Genomic DNA, 27,371 nt, shown 5'->3' with positions numbered 1-27,371 from the left:
TCTCAGCACAACGTCGCACATGTCCGTGTTATAGATCGTTTGAAGCGTACTTTCGAGGGCTTTCGAATGCATTAGACATATTGAAAATCAGACCATGGACATAGAGTGCCATTCGACAAGATTTTGCTGAAAGCTTTCTTACTTGTATTTATATACTATTCATCATTATTATCTATCAAATGTTAAATAGTTAAAGCGTTCACTCGTCACGTCGAAGACCCAGGTTCGATTCCCCACATGGGTACAATGAGTGAAGCCCATTTCTGATGTCACCTGTCATGATATTGCTGGAATATTGCTAAAAACTCACTCACTCAGTGTTCCACAGGCATTGTTCCACAGGGAGTGTTCCACAGTTACAGCAGGGAATCCATGTTGGCTGGATCCTAATACTCCTAACCGTTTTGTTGATTAAATATGATAGTTACCACACAACTACTGGTTGCCTCTACTGAAACGAGTTAAATGTACTTTCCGGAGAGAGGAGGGTCGACGGTTTCACTACCAGGTGCGTCACAACAAATGGTGTTAAAAGATGCAAGACTGATTGACTCTGATACACTCATCCATGTTAAACTGCGACACTGCTTCTTTGTCGGTGAACAAGCATAGTTCACATACACACATGCATACAACACACACAAACACAAACACATATGTACACACGCAGTCACTCATGCAAGCACATACACACATACATATCGGATCCATGTCGCCATATATACAATAATTTAACAATAACACTAACACTATCACTATCACTAACACTACACTAACACTATCACTAACACTAACACGAACACTATCACTAACACTAACACTAACACTAACCTTAACACTATCACTAACACTAACACTATCACTAACACTAACACTATCACTAATACTAATACTATCACTAACACTAACAGTAATACTATCACTAACAATAACACTAACACTATCACTAACACTAACACTAATACTATCACTAACACTATCACTAATACTATCACTAACACTAACACTAACACTAACACTATCACTATCACTAACACTAACACTATCACTAACACTAACACTAACACTATCACTGATATTATCACTAACACTATCACTAACACTAACACTAATACTATTACTAACACAAACACAAACACTCAGACTATCACTATCACTAACACTAACACTATCACCAATACTATCACTAACACTAACACTATCACTAATACTATCACTAACACTAACAGTAATACTATCACTAACAATAACACTAACACTATCACTAACACTAACACTAATACTATCACTAACACTATCACTAATACTAACACTAACACTAACACTAACACTAACACTATCACTAACACTAACACTATCACTAACACTAACACTAACACTATCACTGATATTATCACTAACACTATCACTAACACTAACACTAATACTATTACTAACACAAACACAAACACTCAGACTATCACTATCACTAACACTAACACTATCACCAATACTATCACTAACACTAACACTATCACTAATACTATCACTAACACTAACACTAATACTATCACTAACACTAACACTACACTATCACTAACACTATCACTAATACTATCACTAACATTATCACTAACACTAACACTAATACTATCACTAACACTAACACTAACACTAACACTAACACTATCACTATCACTATCACTAACAGTAACACTATCACTAATACTATCACTTTCACTAACACTATCACTAATACTATCACTAACACTAACACTAATGCTATCACTAACAATAACACTAACACTAACACTATCCCTAACACTAACGCTAACACTAACACTATAACTATCACTATCACTATCAGTAATACTATCACTAACACTAATACTATCACTAACACTATCACTATCACTATCACTAACACTATCACTAACACTAACACTAACACTAACACTATCACTAACACTATCACTTTCACTAACACTAACACACACCATTTCACCTCGCCTAAAGTTCTTCTACTGCAATAGAAGATTGAACAGCTATTTATTTATGGTGGAGATACATTAAGACAGTCCAACTTTACTCTTCAAATAATATTCTGTTCATCCCATATCCTACTCACGTGTTACAACGAGGACCTGTCTACATCCAGTAACTGTCTGTCCAATGGTTCTCTGACAGTAGTAAGTACCAGCGTCCTGTACAGAAACATTGTAGATGGTAAACCTCAGCTGTCCTGTCTGTGATAGTGAGTCCTGCCCGGTGTATCTGATCCTGGTCGTGTAGCCGGTGTGACTACTGTTGAGTACCCATACACGGTGTGACTTAGGCTGGACCATTAACAGCCTATCAGCTACCGAACCATTCACCCATACGTAGTATAGGAAGCTGACATTCGCTGGGTTCATGGTTATGATAACATCGTCGCCGACACGTGTAACAGTGTGTCTATATCCAGTTGTCAGGGAGGCAAGACCTGCAATCAAAACAAGTATTCTTCATTAAAACAAGGTTAATATTTGACAGAATTATTCAAGCACATAATTGAAGTCAGCTCAATATAATCCTAGTTGACAGATTCATACCACACACATATAAGCCCCCAAACAAAGAGACAAGATCATGTAAGGAGGAAAGAACTTTTATGAACATGCGTTATAGTATTTTCTGTGGGTTGAATTGTCAAACTAACACAATTTTGCATTTTTAATGTAAACCTTTCGGAAAATGTAAATTACATTCTTTTTAGGGGAGTCCAAGAAGTGATATCGATGGACCCGATCGATTGTATTCTTAATATTTTTTTTCTTTATTATTTTTGTCCCATTATTATGATGTATCTATGTAATTGTTTATTATGATTGCTTACACTGTATAATATGTACATATCCCATACACAGTGCTTCATATACATGTATGCACTGTACTTACATATCATACACACTTTACTAACACATAGTTTACACTAAGTTGAACACACTAACATATCATATACTAAGATATGATCTACACTACGCTGAACATACTAACATATGATATACTAACATGTGGTCTACACTACGCTGAACATACTAACATATCATATACTAACATGTCATCTACACTACGCTGAACATACTAACATATCATATACTTACATGTGATCTACACTACGCTGAACATACTAACATATCATACACTAACATATGATCTACACTACGCTGAACATACTAACATATCATATACGAACATGCGATCTACACTACGCTGAACATACTAAAATATATACTAACATGTGGTCTACACTATGCTGAACATACTAACATATCATATACTAACATGTGATCGACACTACGCTGAACATACTAACATATCATATACTAACATGTGATCTACACTACGCTGACTATACTAACAAAACATATACTAACATGTGATCTACATTACGCTGAACATACTAACATATCATATACTATCATGTGGTCTACACTACGCTGAACATACTAACATATCATATACTAACATGTGATCTACACTACGCTTAACATACTAACATATCATATACGAACATGCGATCTACACTACGCTGAACATACTAAAATATATACTAACATGTGGTCTACACTATGCTGAACATACTAACATATCATATACTAACATGTGATCGACACTACGCTGAACATACTAACATATCATATACTAACATGTGATCTACACTACGCTGACTATACTAACATATCATATACTAACATGTGATCTACACTACGCTGAACATACTAACATATCATATTCTAACATGTGATCTACACTACGCTGAACATACTAACATATCATATACGAACATGCGATCTACACTACGCTGAACATACTAACATATCATATACTAACATGTGATCTACACTACGCTGAACATACTAACATATCATATACTAACATGTGATCTACACTACGCTGAACATACTAACATATCATATACTAACATGAGGTAAGTGTGTTTTTTCCAAAATTGCCGAAACTGTGTACAGCAGAAACTGGTTACCCGGTGAGATAAGTCATGTGACTATTAACCTTCTAGCGCCTTACAGACAGCTTGGGTTATCCAGGGTAATAATAATCAGATTGTGATTCAGCGTCCAGCGAGCAACTAGACAGATTGATACTAGGCGCTATATAACTGTATAATTTTCTTTTAAAATAAAACATATTACAAACTGGCGTGATAAGTTCATACTGACAGAATATCCAGTATTACTTAAGAAAAAAGTCACAAGGATGGCTATAGAAAATGTCAATTCGAAGACAGATACATACCACACACATGAAATAATCCGGTCACGGTGTAAAACAGAAACATAGTCAGCAGCTGGTTAACACTGACTGATCTGAGCTGTTGATGTTCGTGTAGTTTCACTTGACACTATTTCCCTGTCGCATGAACCATGTCCTTGCTTGTTGAAACATTAGTGAATACGCCGTGTCGTTGCTATTGGGCAGGTGGATATTGAATACTATGTTGTCATGAGTTTACTTGTCACTGCTGGGTCTGTCTACTCTGTAAATCATCTCCCTGCTTGTTGAAACACTAGTGTCGTTATCATTGGGCAGTTGAACATTGAACACTGTGTTGTCATGCGTGCTGGGTCTGTCTGCTCTGTGGTAGCCAAGTGGTTAAAGAGTCCGCTCGTCACGCCGAAGACCCGGGTTCGTTTCCCACGATGGGTACAATGTGGGAAGACCATTTCTGATATCCCCCTGCCATGATTTTGCAGATATATGGCGAAAAGTGGCGTAAAAAGATATTCATTCACTCACTCACTCAATCACTCTCATATGTACCCGTATTTACTCTTTAGCACTGCACATCAAGATGTAAACGCAACTATTGAGATCACACCAAGTTGTCTTTCTTTAACGTCGCTCTTTGCAATATTCCAGCTATTCCAGTCTGTAAATGATCAGACAATCATGTGATCAAAATCATCAGCATCGATCTTCGCAATTTGGATACGATGACATGTGTCAACCGATCCCATTCGTCGCCTCTTACGACAAGCATGGGTTGCTGAAGATCAATTCTAACCTGGATCTCAAAAGAAACTAAACGAGTGTTTGTCAGACTCCATTTATCTTACAACGAGTACAGTAATCTGTTTCTTACACACCCTAAAATCTTACCACTTTTGGATCAAATCGATGCATATTTCGTCCTTTCTCATTGTATCGGCGCATTGATACATAACCCAACGTTATGAATAAGTGACGTCACTGGACTTACTACTCACTACACATACTATGTGTAACCCTCAACACAAAAAACGTTTCAGTCATATTTGTGCATTTTCGAGACAATAATCATGATGTAAACAAGATAAGATCAAAGAACTTTTCAAAAACCATGACGTTGCAACTGTAAATCATTCTTTCGCAAGTGAAATTATTTCACAGTGTGACGTCATTATTCTCGTTCTGAACATGTGCTAGGTGACGTTTATTTCATTTGAATTCAGTCGTCATCGAAGGATAGTGTTGGATTTTTTGGCCCATGGGGGATCTGCTAAGCAGCCAGGTATAAACCCCATGGTACAACTTTTAGGAGGGCATGGGCAGATGTTATTCGTGCAAGGGGTGGCTACACTAGGTACTGACGTGGTCGTCAGTATCGGTTCGCACAATCACAACAAACAATAACTAATAATTTGGTGTCAATATTGACATTAGTGGCGTTGTCATGGTCACCATATTTTCAGGCATTGTTTTCATTCAAGTTTCTAGTTATTTTCTCTCTCAGATTAGTAGACTGATTACCGCATATTCAACATATTTAAGCCAGTCGTTAGATCAAATAATTGTTTAGTTTTACAATTCCTTCATTAGATCTAAAGATTTAAATTAACTGACATCCTGAAGTTTTATCTCCTATACTGTTCTCATTATCTACTCTCTTCTTATTTCAGACATCTTTCAATTATCAATGTTTTATATTCACTAACATGAGTATCACAAGGAATATATCATGAGCATGACGTGTGACAATTCCTAAAGGTGGCCATATCAAAATGGATATAAATCAGATGATACACTCTCCCAAAGAAGAAACGCATATGAGAATTTCAACTGTATTTTAATGTTTATTTTGAAACATCTTGTAGGCTTTATGAGTCAATGAAATATAGCGAAATTGCACATTGGGAATGCAGACTTATCCGTCTTTGGCACCAACTGGAGGTTAGTCAGTTTGAGTGTCACATGGAGACGTGTGGTGACGCTGAAGTCAATACCTCGTGTGACCCCCGTGGGCATCCACAACTTTAGGCATCGCCTCGGCATCGAACGAATAAGTCTAAGAATCTCGTGTTGCCCAATCGCAGCCCACTCTGCCTGTAGTGCCTTTGCGAGTTGCTGAAGTATCTGTGGCTGAGGGTTACGATGTCGCACCCGTCTGTCCAGGGCATCCCACATATGTTCGATCAGGTTTAAGTCCGGTGATCTTGAGGGCCAGGGGAACACATTGATGTTGTGGTTCTGGAGGAAGTCTCTAGTGTGACGTGCTGTGTGGGGCCTGGCATTGTCCTGTTGAAACAACTCCCTCTGGCGATCAATGATTGCAAGGAGGTGTGGGCGTAGGATTTCGTCACAGTACCGTTGAGCTGTCAGGTTGCCCTGGATCATCACCAAATCACTTCTCCTACGGCTGGTGATCGCTCCCCACATCATAACACCTCCCCGGCCGAATCTGTCCACCTGGGGAACGCAAGTGTCGGCGAAACGTTCACGTCGACGTCTGTACACCCGCATTCTTCCATCGCGTCGTTCCAATAGAAATCGTGATTCATTGCTGAACCAGATTCTACGCCAATACGGTAGGTTCCATGCCTGAACGTTGGTGCACCATTGAACTCGATGTCGACGATGTTGTTGTCGAAGCACAGGGCCAAAATAAGGTCTTCTGGCACGTAAACCAGCCCCTCCCATCTGTTCCTGACGGTCTGTGCAGAAAGCCTCCTCAATCCGGGTATTTGTCGAGCGGTACTGGTCGCCTTAGCTGTTCGATGACGCAGGTGATGTACCCGGATGTAGCGATCCTGCGCCGCCATGGTCGCTCGAGGTCGCCCACTATGAGGGGCATCTGCTACCGCATTCTGCCGGCCATGAACATTCATGCGTCGGGCAACTGCACGTTGAGACTGACCAGCTTTAAGCAAACCAATGGCGATATGACGGTTGGCTTTACTTAGACGTGGCATTTTGCGTTCCTCAACAATATTCCAAATACAGTGAATAATCGACAGACAGACATCAACCCTTTATACCCATCATTGAGACTAACTGATCCCCAACTTCCATGTGCATTGCATGTGAATTGTGTATTCTGTGACACTACACTCCGAAATTGAAAACCATTGTGTTAAATAAGGGTATTTTACGGATGGTGCGTTTTGTTGTGATGTTTCAAAACATAAACACCATAGGACTCATAAACAAAGCAAAACCTTTTTGTAAAATGAATAACGTTTTAATTCATTGCTACATGAAATTGGTATTTTCTTGATGCGTTTCTTTTTTGGGAGAGTATATATACTTTCAACAGCTGAGATAGATTCACCTGTAACTTGGCCTTGAAAATGTCAGCAAATCGAGTACCCCAGATGTATTTTGTAGCGAACTAGTAACATCCATTTTATTATCTTTAATCTTTCCATACAAGATTTACCCGAAACTGGACAAAGGTCAGAATAGTAAGGCGAAGCCAATGATTATAGCACACTGAAGTACACACTGGGGCACACATAAAGATTCAGTCAAAGTCAGAACACGTGTATGCTCCAGGGGCTCAGTCTGCTACAACACAGCCCAGCATCTTGCCAAACTACTAGCACCAGTGGGAAAAGAAGGAAACTCCTACATCAGCAATTCCAGTACCTTTGTTACAGGTCGCATAGTCAGCGTGTCATGCAGTCTTCTAAATGCCGTTCAAGGCAAAAACTATCGGGCAAAAGAAAGTTACCACTTTTAAGGCAATTGCATAACACCCAAGGAGAAAACACTCGCCCAAACATAACATGCTCCCAGTAAACACGAAAACACCTGCGAAAACTTCGCCCGTAGTTGTTGGACACTGGTCAAAATGCACGTGCACGATAGTGGCATAAGTAACAATGTTGGGCAGAACAATCATTCGGTAGCCGTTGTGGTATAACTAAACTGTGATACGCACCTCACTGTTTTACTGTATTTTGTCGACAAATATGCAATGATAATATCTTCAATCTTTATTTCTTTTGTAACGGAGGCCATAGGCCTACATTTCAGGATTAAAGAGCGATACATACATGTGTATATTAAATGAATAAGACAATAAGATAATTTACAAATAATGCGAAAAGAAAATATGATATTATTGGCATAGGACTTAATCTCTAAGATTCATTGAACTGTGTATATAAATAGATAGGTTTTATAACAGTATATGGATTGACAATTGACATGACCATATTAGACTTATCAATAGTGGGACTTGAATAGAATATATACCTAAATTATTCTCATCGCGAAATTGCTGCACTATTGTCGATCTTATGTAAACTTTTAAATCACTTACTCAAACGCTTGTGGGGCGAACAACTGAATGAAAATGCTACCATTTTGGGGTTGGAACACACAATCATATGTTCCTGGTAAGGTGTACGGAAGGATCAATGCAAGAAGAAGACAAAATATAATCATAATAATAAGTTTTTTAAGATGTCGCAACACAACATTAGATAACATATAATACAAAGTAAAGCCAATCTTTCTCATCGATACCAAAATATCCGTTCATCTACATGTAGAATCACCTACATAACGAACTGTACACTAACATAAGAACTATTCGCTTTACGATAAGATTATAATATTTATTAACCTTAGAATGTTTGTATTAACATGCTATTACAAATGTCTGTTTAACAGTAATCAATATTAGCCACTATCACACCAGCGAGGTACACAGTCTTACATACATTGTAAGGATGTAAGGATTGTTCGTCTGGAAGTACAAAGACAATATCGGTTGCATAAAGTGACAAAGTAAATATCGTCGGCATAAAGTGACAAAGAGGTATTCTGTGGGGGACGATGAAGGGTGGAGAGACGTTTAAATGAGGAACTGTAACGTCAGATTAGGCTTCACCTGGTAATGTGGTCCTCTGTGGGGGGCGATGAAGGGTGGAGAGTCGTGTAGATGAGGAACAGTATCGTCAGTATAGGCTTCACCAGGTACTGTGGTCCTCGATTGAGGATGATGAAGAGTAGAGAGACGTAGATGAGGAACTGCACCGTCAGTTTTGGCTTCTGAGGGGAACGATGAAGGATGAAGTGACGTGTAGATGAGGAACAGTATCGTCAGGATAGGCTTCACCTGGTGCTGCAGTCATCTGTGGGGAACGATGAAGGGTGGAGAGACGTGTAGATGTGGAACTGTTCCCGTCAGATTAGACTTCAGAGGGGAACGATGAAGGATGGAGTGACATGTAGATGAGGAACAGTATCGTAAGTATAGGCTTCACCAGGTACTGTGGTCCTCGATGGAGGACGATGAAGTGTGGAGAGGCGTAGATGAGGAACTGTACCGTCAATCTTAGCTTCACCTGGTGCTGTGGTCCTTAGTTAGGAAGTTGAGGGTGGACAGACGTGTAGATGTGGAACTGTTGCCTCAGGAGTCGCTCATAATCATGTAGGGGTAAGACATCCCCGCCGTTGTTGGAAGCACAAGGTACATCACTGAAGTCACGGGACAATCTCTCTGCCATCACAGTAAGATATTCACCACATCTGAATTACAACATTACACTTACATTGCAGATAAAGTTCTCTTGTGACAAAAAAGACAGTGATCATAGATTGCAATCCTCTCTTAACACATCGTACATTTGTTACATAGATCCAATTGCTACTTTCTCCGTCATTTCCACAGATAAACTATACGGGCTTCGTTTATTCAGTTAGGATCTAGTTTTCTGGGGTAAGTTAAGTAAATGGTGTTTAACACAGGAGATTGCAACTGGACACATGTATGAGGGTTTGTTAACAGGTTATTACCATTACCATAACTCGAGCACTTAAGGTCAAACAATAATCGTATTTACCTTCAGTCCTGGTTTTCTGCAAAAGCAAAAGACAAACTTAGTGACTGAGTCGCTGTTAGCACAGACCATCAACATCCCCAAAACCAGAACACCATAAATAGGGCTTCACACATTGTACCCATGTGGGGAATCGAAACCAAGGTCTTTGGCGTGACCACCTTAACCACTTGGCTCCCGACTGCCCAAATTACTGAATCAAAACAGCGTTTACAAAATAAAATGGAAAAAAAAGATTTCAGCATATGAAGGTGAACTACACACATGCCTCTTTGCTGTTTAACGCTGCATTCAGCAATATTCCAGCTATATGGCGGCGGTCTGTAAATAATCGAGTCTCGACCAGACAATCCAGTGCTCAACAGCATAAGCAGCGATCTAAGCAATTGGGATACGATGATATGAGTCAACCAAGTCAGCGAGCCTGACCACCGTATCCCGTTCGTCAACTTTTACGACAACCATGGGTTGCTGAGGATCAATTCTATATCAGGTCTTCAGCTATGTATCACTGTGTGAGATGAAATATTTATTCATCCTACTTGAAGATTGATGAAGATACTCACCGCTGATCAACGTATCCTCTCTCTGAAAGTGACAATGTTCAGCAGTTAATTATGCATACAAACTGCAAGGTTAATCACAGATGCCTGTATTATTGTGCACCGATCACATATCCGTACATGTTTGAATATAGTGCACTGATCTAGCACCGTAGACGCGATATATGGACAGCATCCGGTACCCAATAGCCTTACCATCTGGACAGCAGATACTGCCAACTGTTTACCGAACAGCCTTGAAGGATTGCAGATACTGCCAACAGTTTACCCATTAGCATTGAAGGATAGCAGATACTGCCAACCGTTTACCCATTAGCATTGGAGGATAGCAGATAATGCCAACTGTTTACCCAATAGCCTTGAAGGATAGCAGATACTGCCACCTGTTTACCCAACAGCCTTGAATAAAAACAGATACGTTTAAATTGTCCCATTTGCCTTACCCACTAGATAGCAGATACTCACCGACCATGAATGTCTCCCCTTCCTGAAAGATATAATTGTGTAGATGCAAAATGTTAGATGAAAAATATATGATAAACGAATTGCTCGTATACTTGCATACCTTTAAAGTAGACATAAATAACTTGAAATTTGTAGAACGATATGTGACTGTCAGCTAAGTAACACTGGTGTCCTGAAGTTCTTGTTGGGATGGTAAGACTAGTGGTTAAAGTGTCTCCCGCTGGGATATTGCTGGGATATTGCTAAACGCGACGTAAACATCCTCACTCACTCACTGAAAGCTAAAGGCCTTCAAATATGTAAATGTCTGCACACTATTGATTCATATCTCAAATGCCGTTCAAGCGTCTTGACGGTTATAAAAGAGAAATTATTCATATTTCTCAGGCTGTTCAAATGCATCTTAAGGGTCATATAAGAGAAGTGAAATGAGTCTATGTTGGACTGAAACACACACAGAAAAGGTCATGTCAAGTAGATACCACCACAGTTTTAAGTAATTTACATCTAACTTCTCATCTAAGCTTATGACCTAGATATTCAATTTTCACTCTATTTATGGGTGTGAAAGGTTATGCATATGATCTCAGTAATAGTGTCTTTTAAGGGTATAAACTCTTCACACCGAACACCCGGGTTCGATTCCCCACATGGGTACAACGTCTGAAGCCCATTTCGGGTGTCCCCCGTCGTGATATTGCTCATATTCACTCACTATAAACTCTACCTTAAAGGCTGGTCTCAGATTCAATTTCCCCACATTTACTTCCTGAATGAATAATAATAATAGACACCTTCAAGGGCATCTTTATATTTAAACAAAATCCACCACACGGACGTGAAAAATATGACATAGGGAAGATCTATTAGTATAAATAGGACAAAATGATCATTTGAAAATGTATAACATGTCAATATAAAGTGAAATGCTTGCCAGATAACCTTTACTGAGGAACTGAGTGGAAATGGACATCAGATGCTACATACCGAAGTATTATTTATGTTTTACAGTTTTAAGAAAGACATTACATCTAAAAACATATTAGTATTGATTAACGTTTGTATAGGTGTATATATACTGACCAGCAATAAAAACGCAAGTCAGAATTCATGAAAATTGTACTTTTTCAGCATGAGTTTGGATTTGATACTTTAACACAAGTATGATGTGGTGATGATAAAGGATTCACCATGCAGGATGGTGTTCCAAATCATTAGGGAGAAATAAGCAAGGATGAAATGCATGACACACGTGCAGAGTGTGGACGTAGGGCTACAAATGCAGGCAGTGTCGTAATGCTGTCATTTCACCGCGACATGCCACGTGTAAGTGAAATGGAGAGACACCAAGCAATAGGCATGCTGAATGCTAGAGGCCTACATTTTAAGGTGCACCCTTCGACAATAATTCGTCTGCAGCAACGGGTAGTGGCCGATTGGGTCTAGGGGGCGCCCTATCAGCGAAAGAACTGTGCGTTGACGACTCCTAGCGGCAGGCTTACATTGCCGTCGACCTTACCGTGGACCAATCCTCACCAACAGACATCGACTGGAACGGCGCCGTTGGGTGACAAATCTAGGTCACCATGGTTAAGCCAATTCTGTTATACGGCTGTGAAATATGGGGTTTTGAAAACTGTAAATCTATAGAATCCGTTCATGTAAACTTTTTACGCAAATTCATTCCCGTTAAGAGAAGCACGCCATTAAAATGCTATATGGAGAACTTGGAAGGGTACCCTGAGCGTAATGAAGTTCTGTTCTGTTCTGTTCTGGACAACGAAGGTGGGATGATGTGATCTTTTTAGACGAATCGAGATTCAGTGTGAGTTTTGATTTCTTGAATTGTGTTTCTTTTGCTGGTCACTATTGGTATATATCAGTTGTAGGAGTACAACGTATTCTGAAGTAACCTCCCCGCCCTCCCCGCCTACCTCACCCAAAGCGTTGTCCCACACTGTCATATATAATTCAGCTCATGAGTATATTTATAGGAAGGGACGGTGGGGTAGACTAGTGGTTAAAGAGTCCGCTCGTCACGCCGAAGACCTGGTTTCGATGCCGCACTTGGGTACAATGTGTGAAGCCAATTTCTGGTGTCCCCCGCCGTGATATTGCGGAAATATTGCTAACAGCGGCGTAAAACCATACTCACTCACATAAAAGAACGTGTCTATATTTCTTATGTAGTGTCATCGTGTGACTGTTCATTTGAAAGCATTGGCCTTGCCCTTCTATGGAGACAACTATTTCCGGGTAACGATACACTGAACACACACGTCGATTATGGGATGTAAACATGAGCATGTAGTTAATATATGAACCACAACACGCTATTAAGTGAGATCAGTTTTTGTAATTGCTGAACGAAAGTGCGAAAGGAGTCCTAAGAGAGACAACTTTACGTGACCCTCGGGTTATCGTCATTCACTCTCACATCACACCGTATTACCTCCACGTCTCTGTTTTCTACAAACAACAACGATGACGACAACGGCGATGACCACGATCAGGACGGAACAGACAGCAGCCACGGGGACGATGGAAACGACACCAGATTCAGTAACTCCACGTGCTGAAACATTCAATATGAACAATATTCAGTTCAGTATGCATACGAGTATAATCATGTAACATCAAGCCTCTTCGGGAGGTTTTAACCCGATTCAAAACATATTAAATGGGTTGACACTTGCGATGTTCATCTGAAATAACCTTTCCGTGCTACGCTTTGTAAGTGATTGATGAGGTACGCTGTACATCCCCAACAACAACGTCATTGTCAACATCAGCTCCACAGGAGGACATGCAATGTCGGTAACATCAGTGTTCTCATTTGTGCAGGGTGAAGAAACGGAAATATCTAACGAAAAGTGTGAAAATATATTCCTCATATAAATAGAGTTTCAGGAGCACTGTATTCTGTAGGGCTGGGTTTCTAATTGATTTTTTCGAATTAACGGAAACATTGGGGATTTTTGGAGAATCTGAAATGATTAATTATTTCTATTCTTTGAGTGCCATCTAAAGGGTCTTTGATTATTTTAAATCTCTGGGTGTTCTAGCAGGTGTTCCAGCAGGATCAGGTGTACGAAAAGTGGGCCGTCTCAAGAGGCGTCATCCCCCAAAGGAGGTTGTATATAACAGATTCTGTTATGAAGTGTTGACTTACAGGAGACCTCCAGCGTCAGGTTCCGTGATGCACTCCCATGGCTGTTGTTGACGTGACACGTGTACAGTCCAGACACAGATACATCTACAGCTGGTATAGACAACACAGCCTCCTCCTGTCCTGCAATCACCGTCTGTCTGGAGATGTCCCACCAGGTTACAGTACAGGCAGGGTTACAGTCAGCAGAACATCTCACTGTTGCAGGTTTCCCTTCTTCTACCTCCAGCTTGTCACTTGTGCCGTCAAACTGTATCTGGTCAGGTCCATCTGGAATGCATGTGAGATGGTCAGCTAAGAACGGATTTTTTCTTACATATAAGTGCAGTTTGCTTGTGTGACATACGTGATGAATGAAGACATGCTGCTTGACTTGGCCTGTGTTCTTGGGATTCACAAAATGGTAAACGTCTCAGACCAATATCAATTTATGCTTTCCTCACATAATAAGTACAGACTACAACTGGAACACCGTTGTAACTCACTCACGAACTCTGTTGACATGTACAACTCTTATGACTACACAATACAATTTAGAAAGTGGCCATGTAACATGTTATATTTGGGATTACACTTTCTTAGTAAAGTACAAATTCTAGAGTTTTTGGGTTGAGTCCAATCCGGGATTCGAACCCACATCCTCTGAGTCAGGTACCTAACAGCTTGCATACAAAGTCAGATGGCTAACCCCAGATATAGCATGTACAACTCTTGACAACATATCCAGGTGAGCTTACAGTGCCGGGAAACTATCAGCATTTTCGATAGCCTCTGAAACTCATTGATTATTAAATCAGACCTGCCTATATTTCCTATTACATAGACACATTAGTCCACAGTAGTTCACAGTAGAACGTTGTGACAAAACTATCGCTCAGAAGCACAGTTTCAAAGATGAGATACACGAGGTTCTTATACCGTAAACAAAGTAAGCTCTTACTCACAGAGAACATCCAGTACATGTCCATGACTCCAGTCAGACTCCAGCCCCTCCTCCACGGTCTGACAGCTGTAGATGTCTCCCTGGATCTCTCTGCTGATGTGGGTTATTGTCAGGTCATCTCCACCTGTAGGAGACCCATCACCATATTTTAGCAGGGTCCTGTTCCTCCTCCAGATGTAGGTCATGGTCAGTGGGGGATGGTCCGGGGGCAGACTCCGGGAGGAGGAGGAGCATGTCAGGGTGACATTCTCACCTGATACAGGTGAGGCAGGTCCGGTGATGGTAGGTGTGGTAGGCTTCTCTGTGAACAAATATAACAAATGTGCTGAGATCTTAACACGATTGCCATTGAACAAGATTTTGCTGTAACCTTTCATACTTGTATTTATATACTATTCATCATTATTATCTATCAAATGTTAAATAGTTTGTGCGTTCACTCGTCACGTGGAAGACCAGGGTTTGATTCCCCACATGGGAACAATGAGTGAAGCCCTTTTCTGATGTTATCTGTCATGATATTACTGGAATATTGCTAAAAATATGACTCATTCACTCACTCACTCAGTGTTCCACAGTCAGTGTTCTAAATGTACAGCAGGGAATACATGTTGGCTGGATACTAATACTCCTAACTACTGGCTGCCTCTACTGAAACGAGTTTAATGTATTTTCCGGAGAGAGGAGAGTCGACGGTTTCACTACCAGGTGCGTTATAGCAAGTGGCGTTAAAAGATGCAAGACTGATCGACTCGAATACACTCATCCATGTTAAACTGCGACATTTGACGGTGAACAAGCATAGTTCATGTACACACACATCATACAACACACACACATGCATACAACACACACACATGCATACAACACACACATACATACACATGCATACAACACACACATTGATACAACACACACATGCATACAAAACACACACATACACACATGCATACACACATACACACACATACACACATGCATACATACAAACACGTACGCATGCTCGGACACTCACAATGTACCATGATCCATATATACAATAATCTAAACGATAATTTCACCTCACCTAAAGTTCTTCTACAGCAATAGAAGATTGAACAGCTATTGCATTAAGACAGTCAAACATTATTCTTCAAATAATATTCTGTTCATCCCATATCCTACTCACGTGCTACAACGAGGACCTGTCTACATCCAGTAACTGTCTGTCCATTGTTTCCTTGACAGTAGTAAGTACCAGCGTCCTGTACAGTTACTTTGTAGATGGTAAACCTCAGTTGCCCGGTCTGTGATAGTGAGTCCTGCCCGGTGTATCTGATCCTGGTCGTGTAGCCGGTGTGACTGGTGTTGAGTACCCATACACGGTGTGACTTAGGCAGGACCAGTAACAGTCTCACAGCTACCCAACCATTCACCCATACGTAGTATAGGAAGCTGACATTCGCTGGGTTCATGGTTATGTTAACATCGTCGCCAACACGTGCAACAGTGTGAGGGTATCCAGTTGTTATGGAGGCAAGACCTGCACGCAAAACAAGTATTCGTCATTAAAACAAGGTTAACGGTTGACAGAATTATTCAAGCACATGATTGAAGTCACTTCAATATGATCCTAGTTGACAGATACATACCACACACATATAAGCTCCCAAACAAAGAGGAGGAAAGAACTTTTATGAACAGGCGTTATAGTATTTTCTGTGGGCTGAGTTGTCAAACTGACACAATTTTGCATTTTTAATGTAAACTTTTCGGAAAATGTAAATTACATTCTTTTTAGGGGAGTCAATAAAGTGATATCGATGGACCCGATCGATTGTATTCTTAATATATTTTCTCTTTTTCATTTTTGTCACATTGTTGTAATGTATCTATGACATGGTTTATTATGATTGTTTACACTGCATAATATGTATATATCCCATACACAGTGCTTCATATACATGTATGCACTATACTTACATATCTTACACACATTAGTGACATGTGATCTACACTAAGCTGAACATACTAACATACCATATACTAACATGTGGTCTACACTACGCTGAACATACTAACATATCATATACTAACATGTGATCTACATTACGCTGAACATACTAACATGTCATATACTAACATGTGATGTACACTACGCTGAACATACTAACATATCATATACTAACATGTGGTCTACACTACGCTGAACATACTAACATATCATATACTAACATGTGATCTACACTACGCTGAACATACTAACATATCATATACTAACATGTGGTCTACACTACGCTGAACATCCTAACATATCATATACTAACATGTGATCTACATTACGCTCAACATACTAACATATCATATACTAACATGTGGTCTACACTACGCTGAACATACTAACATATCATATTCTAACATGTTATCTACACTACGCTGAACATACTAACATATCATATACTATCATGTGGTCTCCACTACGCTGAACATACTAACATATGATATACTAACATGTGATCTACACTACGCTGAACAAACTAACATATCATATACTAACATGTGGTCTACACTACGCTGAACATACTAACATATCATATACTAACATGTGATCTAGACTACGCTGAACATACTAACATATCACATACTAACATGTGGTCTCACCTGAGGTAAGTGTGTTTGTTCAAAATTGCCGAAACTGGGTACAGCAGAAACTGGTTACCCGGTGAGATAAGTCATTTGACTATTAACCTTCTAACGCCTTACAGGCATCTTGGGTTATCCTGGGTAATAATAATCAGATTGTGATTCAGCGTCCAGCGAGCAACTAGACAGATTGATACTAGGCGCTATATGAAAATAAAACATATTAAAAACTGGCGTGATAAGTTCATGTACTGACCTGCACGTAAAAAAATACCAGTCATCATTACGTACGATTACTGACAGAATATCCCGTATTACTTGAGAAAACAGTCACAAGGTTGGCCATTTTCGAAGACAGATATACATACCACACACATGAAGTACTCCTGTCACCGTGTAAAACAGAAACATAGTCAGCAGCTGGTTAACACTGACAGATCTGAGCTGTTGATGTTCGTGTAGTTTCACTTGACACTATTTCCCTGTCACATGAACCATGTCCTTGCTTGTTGAAACAGTAGTGAATACGCCGGGTCGTTGCTATTGGGCAGTTGAATATTGAATACTATGTTGTGATGAGTTTACTTGGCACTGCTGGGTTTGTCTACTCTGTGAATCATGTCCTTGCTTGTTGAAACACTAGTGTCGTTATCATTGGGCAGTCGAACATTGAACACTATGTTGTCATGCGTGCTGGGTCTGTCTGCTCTGTGGTAGCCAAGTGGTTAAAGAGTCCGCTCGTCACGCCGAAGACCCGGGTTCGATTCCCCCCATGGGTACAATGTGTGAAGACCATTTCTGATATCCCCCGCCATAGTATTGCTGAAAAATGGCGAAAAGTGGCGTAAAAAGATATTCACTCACTCACTCATTCACTCTCATATGTACCCGTATTTACTCTTTAGCACTGCACATCAAGATGTAAACGTTACTTTTGAGATCACACCAAGTTTTCATTCTTTAACGTCGCCCTTTGCAATATTCCAGCTTTTCCAGTCTGTAAATGATCAGACAATCCAGTGATCAACATCATCAGCATCGATCTTTGCAATTTAGATAGGATGACATGTGTCAAGCGATCCTGTTAGTCGCCTCTTACGACAAGCATGGGTTGCTGAAGATCAATTCTATCCCGGGCCTCAAAAGAAACTAAACGAGTGTTTGTCAGACTTCATTTATCTTACAACGAGTACAGTAATCTGTTTCTTACACACCCTAAAATCTTACCACTTTGGGATCAAATCGATGCATATTTCGTCCTTTCTCATTGTATCGGGGCATTGATACATAATCCAACGTTATGAATGAGTGACGTCACTGGACTTACTACTCACTACACATACTATGTGTAACCCTCCACACCAAAAACATTTTAGTCATATTTGTGCATTTTCGAGGCAATAATCACGATGTAAACAAGATAAGATCAAAGAACTTCTCAAAAACCATGACGTTGCAACTGTAAATCATTCTTTCGCAAGTGAAATTATTTCACAGTGTGACGTCATTATTCTCGTTCTGAACATGTGCTAGGTGACGTTTATTCCATTTGAATTCAGTCGTCATCGAAGGATAGTGTTGGATTTTTTCGCACATGGGGGATCTGCTCAGCAGCCAGATATGAATCCCTGGGAACAACTTTTAGGTGGGCATGGGCACATGTTTTTCGTGTGAGGGGTGGCTACACTAGGTACTGATGTGGTCGTTAGTGTCGGTTCACACAATCACAACAAACAAATAACTAAGAATTTAGTGACAATATTCATATTAGTGGGGTTGTCATGGTCACCATATTTTCAGGCATTGTTTTTATTCAAGTTTCTAGTTATTTTCTCTCTCAGATTAGTAGACTCATTACCGCATTTTCAACATATTTAAGCCAGTCGTTAGATCAAATAATTGTTTAGTTTTACAATTCAAGACATGCTTTATTTCCTTCAACAGATCTCAAGTATTTAAATTAACTGACATCCTGAAGTTTTATCTCTTAGACTATTCTCATTATCTACTCTCTTCTAATTACAGACATCTTTCCATTATGATTTTAATGTTTTATATTCACTTACATGAGTATCACAAGGAATATATCAAGAGCATGACGTGTGACAATTCCTAAAGGTGGCCATATCAAAATGGATATTTATCAGGTTATATACTCTCCCAAAAAAGAAACGCATATTGGAATTTCAACTGTATTTTTATGTTTATTTTAAAAAATCTTGTAGGCTTTATGAGTTAATGAAATATAGCGAAATTGCACACTGGGAATGCAGACTTATCCGTCTTTGGCACCAAATCGAGGAAAGTCAGTTTCAGTGTCACATGGAGACATGTGGTGGCGCAATACCTCGTGTGACCACCATGGGCATCCAGAACTGCACGGCATCGCCTCGGCATCGAACGAATAAGTCTCAGAATCTCGCGTTGCCCATATCGCAGCCCACTCTGCCTGTAGTGCCTGTGCGAGTTGCTGAAGTGTCTGTGGCTGAGGGTTACGGCGTGGCACCCATCTGTCCAGGGCATCCCACAGATGTTCGATCAGGTTTAAGTCCGGTGATCTTGAGGTCCAGGGGAGCACATTGATGTTGTGGTTCTAGAGGAAGTCTCTAGTGTGACGTGCTGTGTGGGGCCTGGCATTGTCCTGTTGAAACAACTACCTCTGGCGATCAATGATTGGAAGGAGGTGTGGGCGTAGGCTTTCGTCACAGTACCGTTGAGCTGTCAGGTTGCCCTGGATCATCACCAAATCACTTCTCCTACGGCAGGTGATCGCTCCCCACATCATAACACTCCCCCGGCCGAATACGTCCACCTGGGGAACGCAAGCGTCGGCGAAACGTTCACGTCGACGTCTGTACACCCGCATTCTTCCATCGCGTCGTTCCAATAGAAATCGTGATTCATCACTGAGCCAGATTCTACGCCAATTCGGTAGGTTCCATGTCTAAACGTTGGTGCACCATTGAACTCGATGTCGACGATGTTAGGTCTTCTGGCACGTAAACCAGCCTCTTTGGTGCTTTGGTTAACATTCATGAGTCGGGCAACTGCACGTTGAGACTGGCCAGCTTCAAGCACACCAATGGCGATATGACGGTTGGCTTCACTTAGACGTGGCCTTTTGCGTTCGTCAACAATATTCCAAATACAGTGAATAATCGACAGACAGCGATCAAGCTTTTATACCCATCATTGAGACTATCTGACGTGCATTGCATGTGAATTCTGTATTCTGTGACACTACACGCCGAAATTGAAAACCATGTTGTTAAATACGGGTATTTTACGGATGGTGCGTTTTGTTGTGATGTTTCAAAACATAAACACCAAGGGGACTCATACACAGAGCAAAACCTTTAGTAACATGAATCACGTTTTAATTCATTGCTACATAAAATTGCAATTTTCATGATGTGTTTCTTGGGGAGAGTATATATACTTTCAACACATGAGATAGATTCGCCTGTAACTTGGCCTTGAAAATGTCAGCAAATCGAGTACCCAAGATGTATTTTGTATCGAACTAGTAACATCCATTTTATTATCTTTAATCTTTCCATACAAGATTTACCCGAAACTGGACAAAGGTAAGAATAGTAAGGCGAAGCCAATGATTATAGCACACTGAAGTACACACTGGGGCACACATAAAGATCCAGTCAAAGTCAGAACACGTGTATGCTCCAGGGTCTCAGTCTGCTACATCACAGCCCAGCATCTTGCCAAACTACTAGCACCATTGGGAAAAGAAGGAAAATCCTACATCAACAGTTCCAGTACCTTTGTCACAGGTCGCATGGTCAGCGTGTCATGCAGTCTTCTAAATGCCGTTCAAGGACTAAACTATCGGGCAAAAGAAAGTTACCACTTTTAAGGCAATTGCATAAAAACCCAAGCAGAAAACATTCGCCCAAATATAACATGCTCCCAATAAAAACCAAGGTGTCCGAAAACTTCGCCCGAATCGTGCATTCTTCAAAACGTGAAAAAAGTAATTGTTGGACATTGGTCAAAATGCACGTGCACGATGGTGACATAAGTAACAATGTTGGGCAGAACAATCATGCGGTAGCCGTTGTGGTAAAACTAAACTGTGATACGTACCTCACTGTTTTACTGTATTTTGTGGACAAATATGCAATGATAATATCTTCAATCTTTATTTCTTTTGTAGTGGAGGCCATAGGCCTACATTTCAGGATTACAGAGCGATACATACATGTGTATATTTAATGAATAAGACAGTACGTTATTTTACAAAAAATGTAAAAAAGTAAATATGATATTATTGGCATAGGACTGAATCTCTAAGATTCATTGTACTGTGTATATAAAAAATCGTTTTTTTACAATATATGGATTGACAATTGACATGACCATATTGTACTTATGAATAGTGAGACTTGAATAGAATGTATACCTAAATTATTCTCATCTCGAAATGGCTGCACTATTGTCGATCTTATGTAAACTTTTAATTCACTTACTCAAACACTTGTGGGGCGAACAACTGAATGAAAATGCAACCATTCTGGCGTTGGAACACACAATCATATGTTCCTGGTAAGGTTTACGGAAGGATCAATGCAAGAAGAAGACAAAAAATAATCATAATAATAAGTTTACTAAGATGTCGCAACACAACATCAGATAACATATAATACAAAGTAAAGCCACTCTTTTTCATCGATACCAAAATCTCCGTTCATCTATACCTAGACTCACCTATATAATTAACTGTACACTAACATAAGAACTATTCGCTTTACGATAAGATTATAATATTTAGAACGTTAGAACGTTTATCAAAACATGCTATTACAAATGTCTGTTTAACAGTAATCAATATTAGCCACTATCACACCAGCTAGGTACACAGTCTTACATACATTGTAAGGATGTAAGGATTGTTCGTCTGGAGCTACGAAGACAATATCACTTGCATAAAGTGAAAAAGAAAACATCGTCCGCATAACGCGACAAAGAACATATCGTCTGCATAAAGTGACAAAGAAAATATCGTCAGCATAAAGTGACAAAGAAAATATCATCTGCATAAAGTGACAAAGAAAATGTCATCTGCATAAAGTGACGTATCGTCTGCATAAAGTGACAAAGAAAATATTGTCTGCATAAAGTGACAAAGAAAGTATCGTCTGCATAAACCGACAAAGAAAATATCGTCTGCATACAGTGACAAAGAAAATATCGTCTGCATAAAGCTATTAAGAAAATATTGTCTGCATAAAACGACAAAGAAAATTTCGCCTGCATAAAACGACAAAGAAAATATCGTTTGCATTAAACGACAAAGAAAATGTTGCCTGCATAAAACGACAAAGAAAATATCGTTTGCATTAAACGACAAAGAAAATATCGTCAGCATAAAGCTATAAAGAGAATATGGTCAGCCTACAGCGAAAAAAGAAAACATCGTCTGTATAAAACTATAAACACAATATCGTCTGTAGAAAGATACAAAGACAATATCGTCTGCATAAACTGTTGCCTCACTCGAGGCTGCACCCCGTACTGTGGTCCCGTGATCGTCTGTTGGGGACAATGAAGGGTGAAGAGACGTATAGATGACGAACTGTACCATCAGTTCATGCCCTACTGGTGCCTTGGTCCTCTGCAGAGGAGAATGAAGGGTGGAGAGACATGTAGATGAGGAACTGTACCATCAGATTAGGCTTCATCTGGTACTGTGGTCCTATGAGGGGGACGATGAAGGGTGGAGAGTCGTGTAGATGAGGAACTGTACCGTCAGATTAGACTTCTGTGGGGGACGATGAAGGGTTGAGAGACGTGTAGATGAGGAACAGTATCGTCAGTATAGGCTTCACCTGGTACTGTGGTCCTCGATGGAGGACGATGAAGAGTGGAGAGACGTAGATGAGGAACTGTACCGTCAGTTTTGGCTTCACCTGGTGATGTGGTTCTGAGTTAGGAAGTTGAAGGGTGGAGAGACGTGTAGATGTGGAACTCTTCCCTCAGAAGTCGCTCGTAATCATGTAGGGGTAAGACATCCCCGTCGTTGTTGGAAGCACAAGGTACATCACTGAAGTCACGGGACAATCTCTCTGCCATCACAGTAAGATATTCACCACATCTGTAATTACAACATTACGCTTACATTGCAGATAAAGTTGTCTTGCACAGAAGTGTATGTATTTTGCTTTCATGCAGCGTGGAACAGAAATCATAAATGGATTGGAAATCCTTAAAAAGACCTCAACAGTGATCACAGATTGCAATCCTTTCTTAACAAATCGTACATTTGTCACATAGATCCAATTGCTACTTTCTCCGTCATTTCCACAGATAATCTATACGGGCTTCGTTTATTCAGTTAGGGTCTAGTTTTCTGGGGTAAGTTGAGTAAATGGTGTTTAACACAGGAGATTGCAACTTGACACATATATGAGGGTTTGTTAACTGGTTATTACCATAACTAACTCCAGCACTTAAGTTGAAACAATAAACTTATGTACCTTCTGTCCTGGTTTTCTGCAAATAAAGCAAAAGACAAACTTGTAAGTTTCTAAACGGAAAGATTCGTCCACGTTTCCATTTACTGAATAACAGTTAGTGACTGAGTCGCTGTTAGCACAGTCCATCATCACCAAAACCAGAACACTATAAATAGGGCTTCACACAGTGTACTCATGTGGGGAATCGAACCTAGGTCTTTGGCGTGAACGCCTTAACCACTTGGCTCCCGACTGCCCAAATTCCTGAATCAAAACAGCGTTTACAAAAAAAATGGAAAAAAAACATTTCTGCATATGAAGGTGAACTACAGACATGCCTGTTTGCTGTTTAACGCTGCATTCAGCAATATTCCAGCTATATTACGATTGTCTGAAACAATGAAGACTTGACAAGAAAACCCAGTGATTGATATAATGAGCATCGATTTACGCAATTGGGATATACATGCATGGCCATAATCAGCCAGCGTTTCTCACCTGTTATAACAAGCTTGCAAATAGGTTGTAGAGGACCAGCTCTGACCTGGTTCTTAACTTTGGTGTAAGTTCGTGTTGGTTGAAGAGTGTTGGGGAGTGGAGGAGGGATTGAAACTTACATTGCATTCAAAACGATTCATGTATTCATCGTACCTTTTACGTCCTTGCAGACAAGAATAGTAACTGCTGCCACCACAACTGCCACAGCAGTGAGCATAATGGAGTAGACAGCTACGATGGGGACGATGTCGTCGACGTTGTCATCACCTTCTGATATAACACACAGTTAACACATATGTAAATAGTATGGTAATTCATATGAGAACGCAGAGACGTATTTGAATGATAAGAAATGTTCTGTTAATATTCCTTGTTCGTTTTATTGCATATATTGGTTTTAAAACATAAGGAGAAAATAGAGGGAGTTCTGTTTTTGTGAAAGAAACTGCCATTTATACCATAACAGCATCCTGTCTACATCGTATTTGAAACATAAGAGATTTGTCGTTAATAGTCTTTATATTTCAATGCATACATACTGGTTTTAGGACATTAGGAGGAAATAGAGGAAGTTCTGGGGTTTTGTGTGTGTCTTTTTTTTAATGAAACATCGATCCTTTTTATAAGCTAACAGAGTCCTGTCTACATCGTGTTTGAAACATGAAATATTCGTCGTTAATATTCCTTATTCCTTTCAGTGCATAGATACTGGCTTTAGGACATGAGGGCGAAATACTATTTGTGTCTACTTTTTCAAAGAAACTACGATTCTTTATGCGCTACTGGAACCCTGTCTACATCGCATAACGCAACAAAGGAAGCAAGCAATGAAGATGGAAGAATCATTCTTGATGTATGACGGGAAGTGTGACCGTTACAGCTGTACAAGCCAGTGGATCTGTTTCCCCAACATGGCATATCACCGAATCCTGGTTATGTACATGGAAATTAAGAAGTGTCATAAGTATTATATATATAATATAAACGAATTTGACTTAGGAAACGTTTATGTACAGTATGTTAACTATTCTATGATGGGTATTTTAAATCATATAATCGGTATTTTTCCCTTTCTTTGAAATATTACACCGTAACCTTGACGATTTGACTTATATCGGATGTATATGGGTTTTAGACACGACTCCTATTCCAGGCTTTTGGGATTCAGCTACATTCAATCGACATATCAGTACCATACACTCACAGTTCGCGTTTCACAGCCGTTACACATCAAGCTTGTAGTTAACCTTTAGACACCAACCTTCTATTTCCTGGTAGCTCCCGTCGTTTTCGTCTTCCCTGTGATACGAAACCAAGCTGATAAAAATGAGTATTAAACTTGAGTAAAATGAAAGGAAATTATACAGCTGTGACACACTCTCAATGTACATCGCTCCGAATCGTGCATAGTTTTGCTCTGATAACTATGTCGGTTTGTTTGTTGTTTGACGCCGCACTCAGCAATATTCCAGCTATATGGCGGCGGTCTGTAAATAATCGAGTGTGGACCAGACAATCCAGTGCTCAACAGCATAAGCATCGATCTACGCAATTGGGATACGATGATATGAGTCAACCAAGTCAGCGAGCCTGACCACGGTATCACTTTTGTCAACTTTGACGACAACCATGGGTTGCTGAGGATCAATTCTATATCAGATCTTCAGCTATGTATCACTGTGTGAGATGAAATATTTATTCATCCTACTTGAAGATTGATGAAGATACTCACCGCTGATGAACGTATCGTCTCTCTGAAAGTGACAATGTTCAGCAGTTAATTATACATACAACTGCAAGGTTAATCACAGATGCCTGTATTATTGTGCACCGATCACATATCCGTACATGTTTGAATATAGTGCACTGGCTAGCAATTCTCGAAACTTCTTAAGTCCTACGAACTTCTTAATTCCATTCTTAACACATTGGCTACTATCAAAATTAAGAATTCTTAGGGCTACGAACGTTTCGAGAATAAGGGTCCTGATCTAGCACCGTAGACGCGATATAAGGACAGCTTCCGATACAAGTTTCAATAGAAGGCCAGTCAGTGAGTGAGTGAGTTGGCTTTTACGCGACTTTTAGCAATGTTACAGCAATATCACGGCAGGGGACACAACAAATAGGCCTGACACATTGATCCCATATCAGAAATCGAACCCGGGCCTTCGGCTTTAACACTTTAACCACTGGGCTACCCCAACGCCCAAGGTCACTCGGAGCTAATAGTTATGATAGGCCTTTAGTTTTTCTATGTTGACAGATAACATTCCAAGACTGTTTAAGGTACATACCATTGCCCATTTCATAATTCGCTATGGCCTATTTATCTGAACTAATTCATGGGACGTTTAAGGGTCTACGATGACGTACAACACCAACCTTCTATCTCCTGGTAGCCCCCCTTCTGTTTCTGCGTCAAGGATGTATGTGACAACGCTGGGGGGGGGGGGGGAGAAATGTAGAAAGTAGATTGCAAATACTGTCAACTATTTACGCAATAACCTGGAAGGATAGCAGATACTGCCAACTGTTCACCCCATAGCC

At 40.0% G+C, this 27,371-nt stretch overlaps 2 protein-coding genes and 1 long non-coding RNA gene across 3 annotated transcripts in view; all 3 read right to left on the bottom strand.

Moving 5' to 3' along the window:
- Positions 1-27,371, bottom strand: part of LOC124258138 (cell adhesion molecule 4-like) — a 47,491-nt gene that overhangs the window by 11,514 nt on the left and 8,606 nt on the right. The gene's annotated exons all lie outside the window — the stretch shown is intronic.
- LOC124258142 (cell adhesion molecule 4-like) lies at positions 13,545-16,694 on the bottom strand. The gene is made up of 4 exons (XM_046692214.1): positions 16,397-16,694; positions 15,230-15,529; positions 14,289-14,555; positions 13,545-13,691 (listed from the first exon to the last, which is right to left on the bottom strand). Exons 1-4 carry the CDS (start codon positions 16,680-16,682, stop codon positions 13,555-13,557), a joined length of 990 nt encoding a protein of 329 aa, XP_046548170.1. The 5' UTR covers positions 16,683-16,694; the 3' UTR covers positions 13,545-13,554.
- LOC124258151 lies at positions 23,421-26,132 on the bottom strand. The gene is made up of 3 exons (XR_006893518.1): positions 26,083-26,132; positions 24,975-25,091; positions 23,421-23,962 (listed from the first exon to the last, which is right to left on the bottom strand). It is a non-coding gene; the product is annotated as an uncharacterized LOC124258151 (long non-coding RNA).

Source organism: Haliotis rubra, unplaced genomic scaffold (assembly GCF_003918875.1).
Source record: "Haliotis rubra isolate DU_JTF1 unplaced genomic scaffold, ASM391887v1 Scf684, whole genome shotgun sequence".
NCBI classification, from domain to species: Eukaryota; Metazoa; Mollusca; class Gastropoda; order Lepetellida; family Haliotidae; genus Haliotis; species Haliotis rubra.
This window is presented reverse-complemented; position numbering and strand designations above follow the sequence as displayed.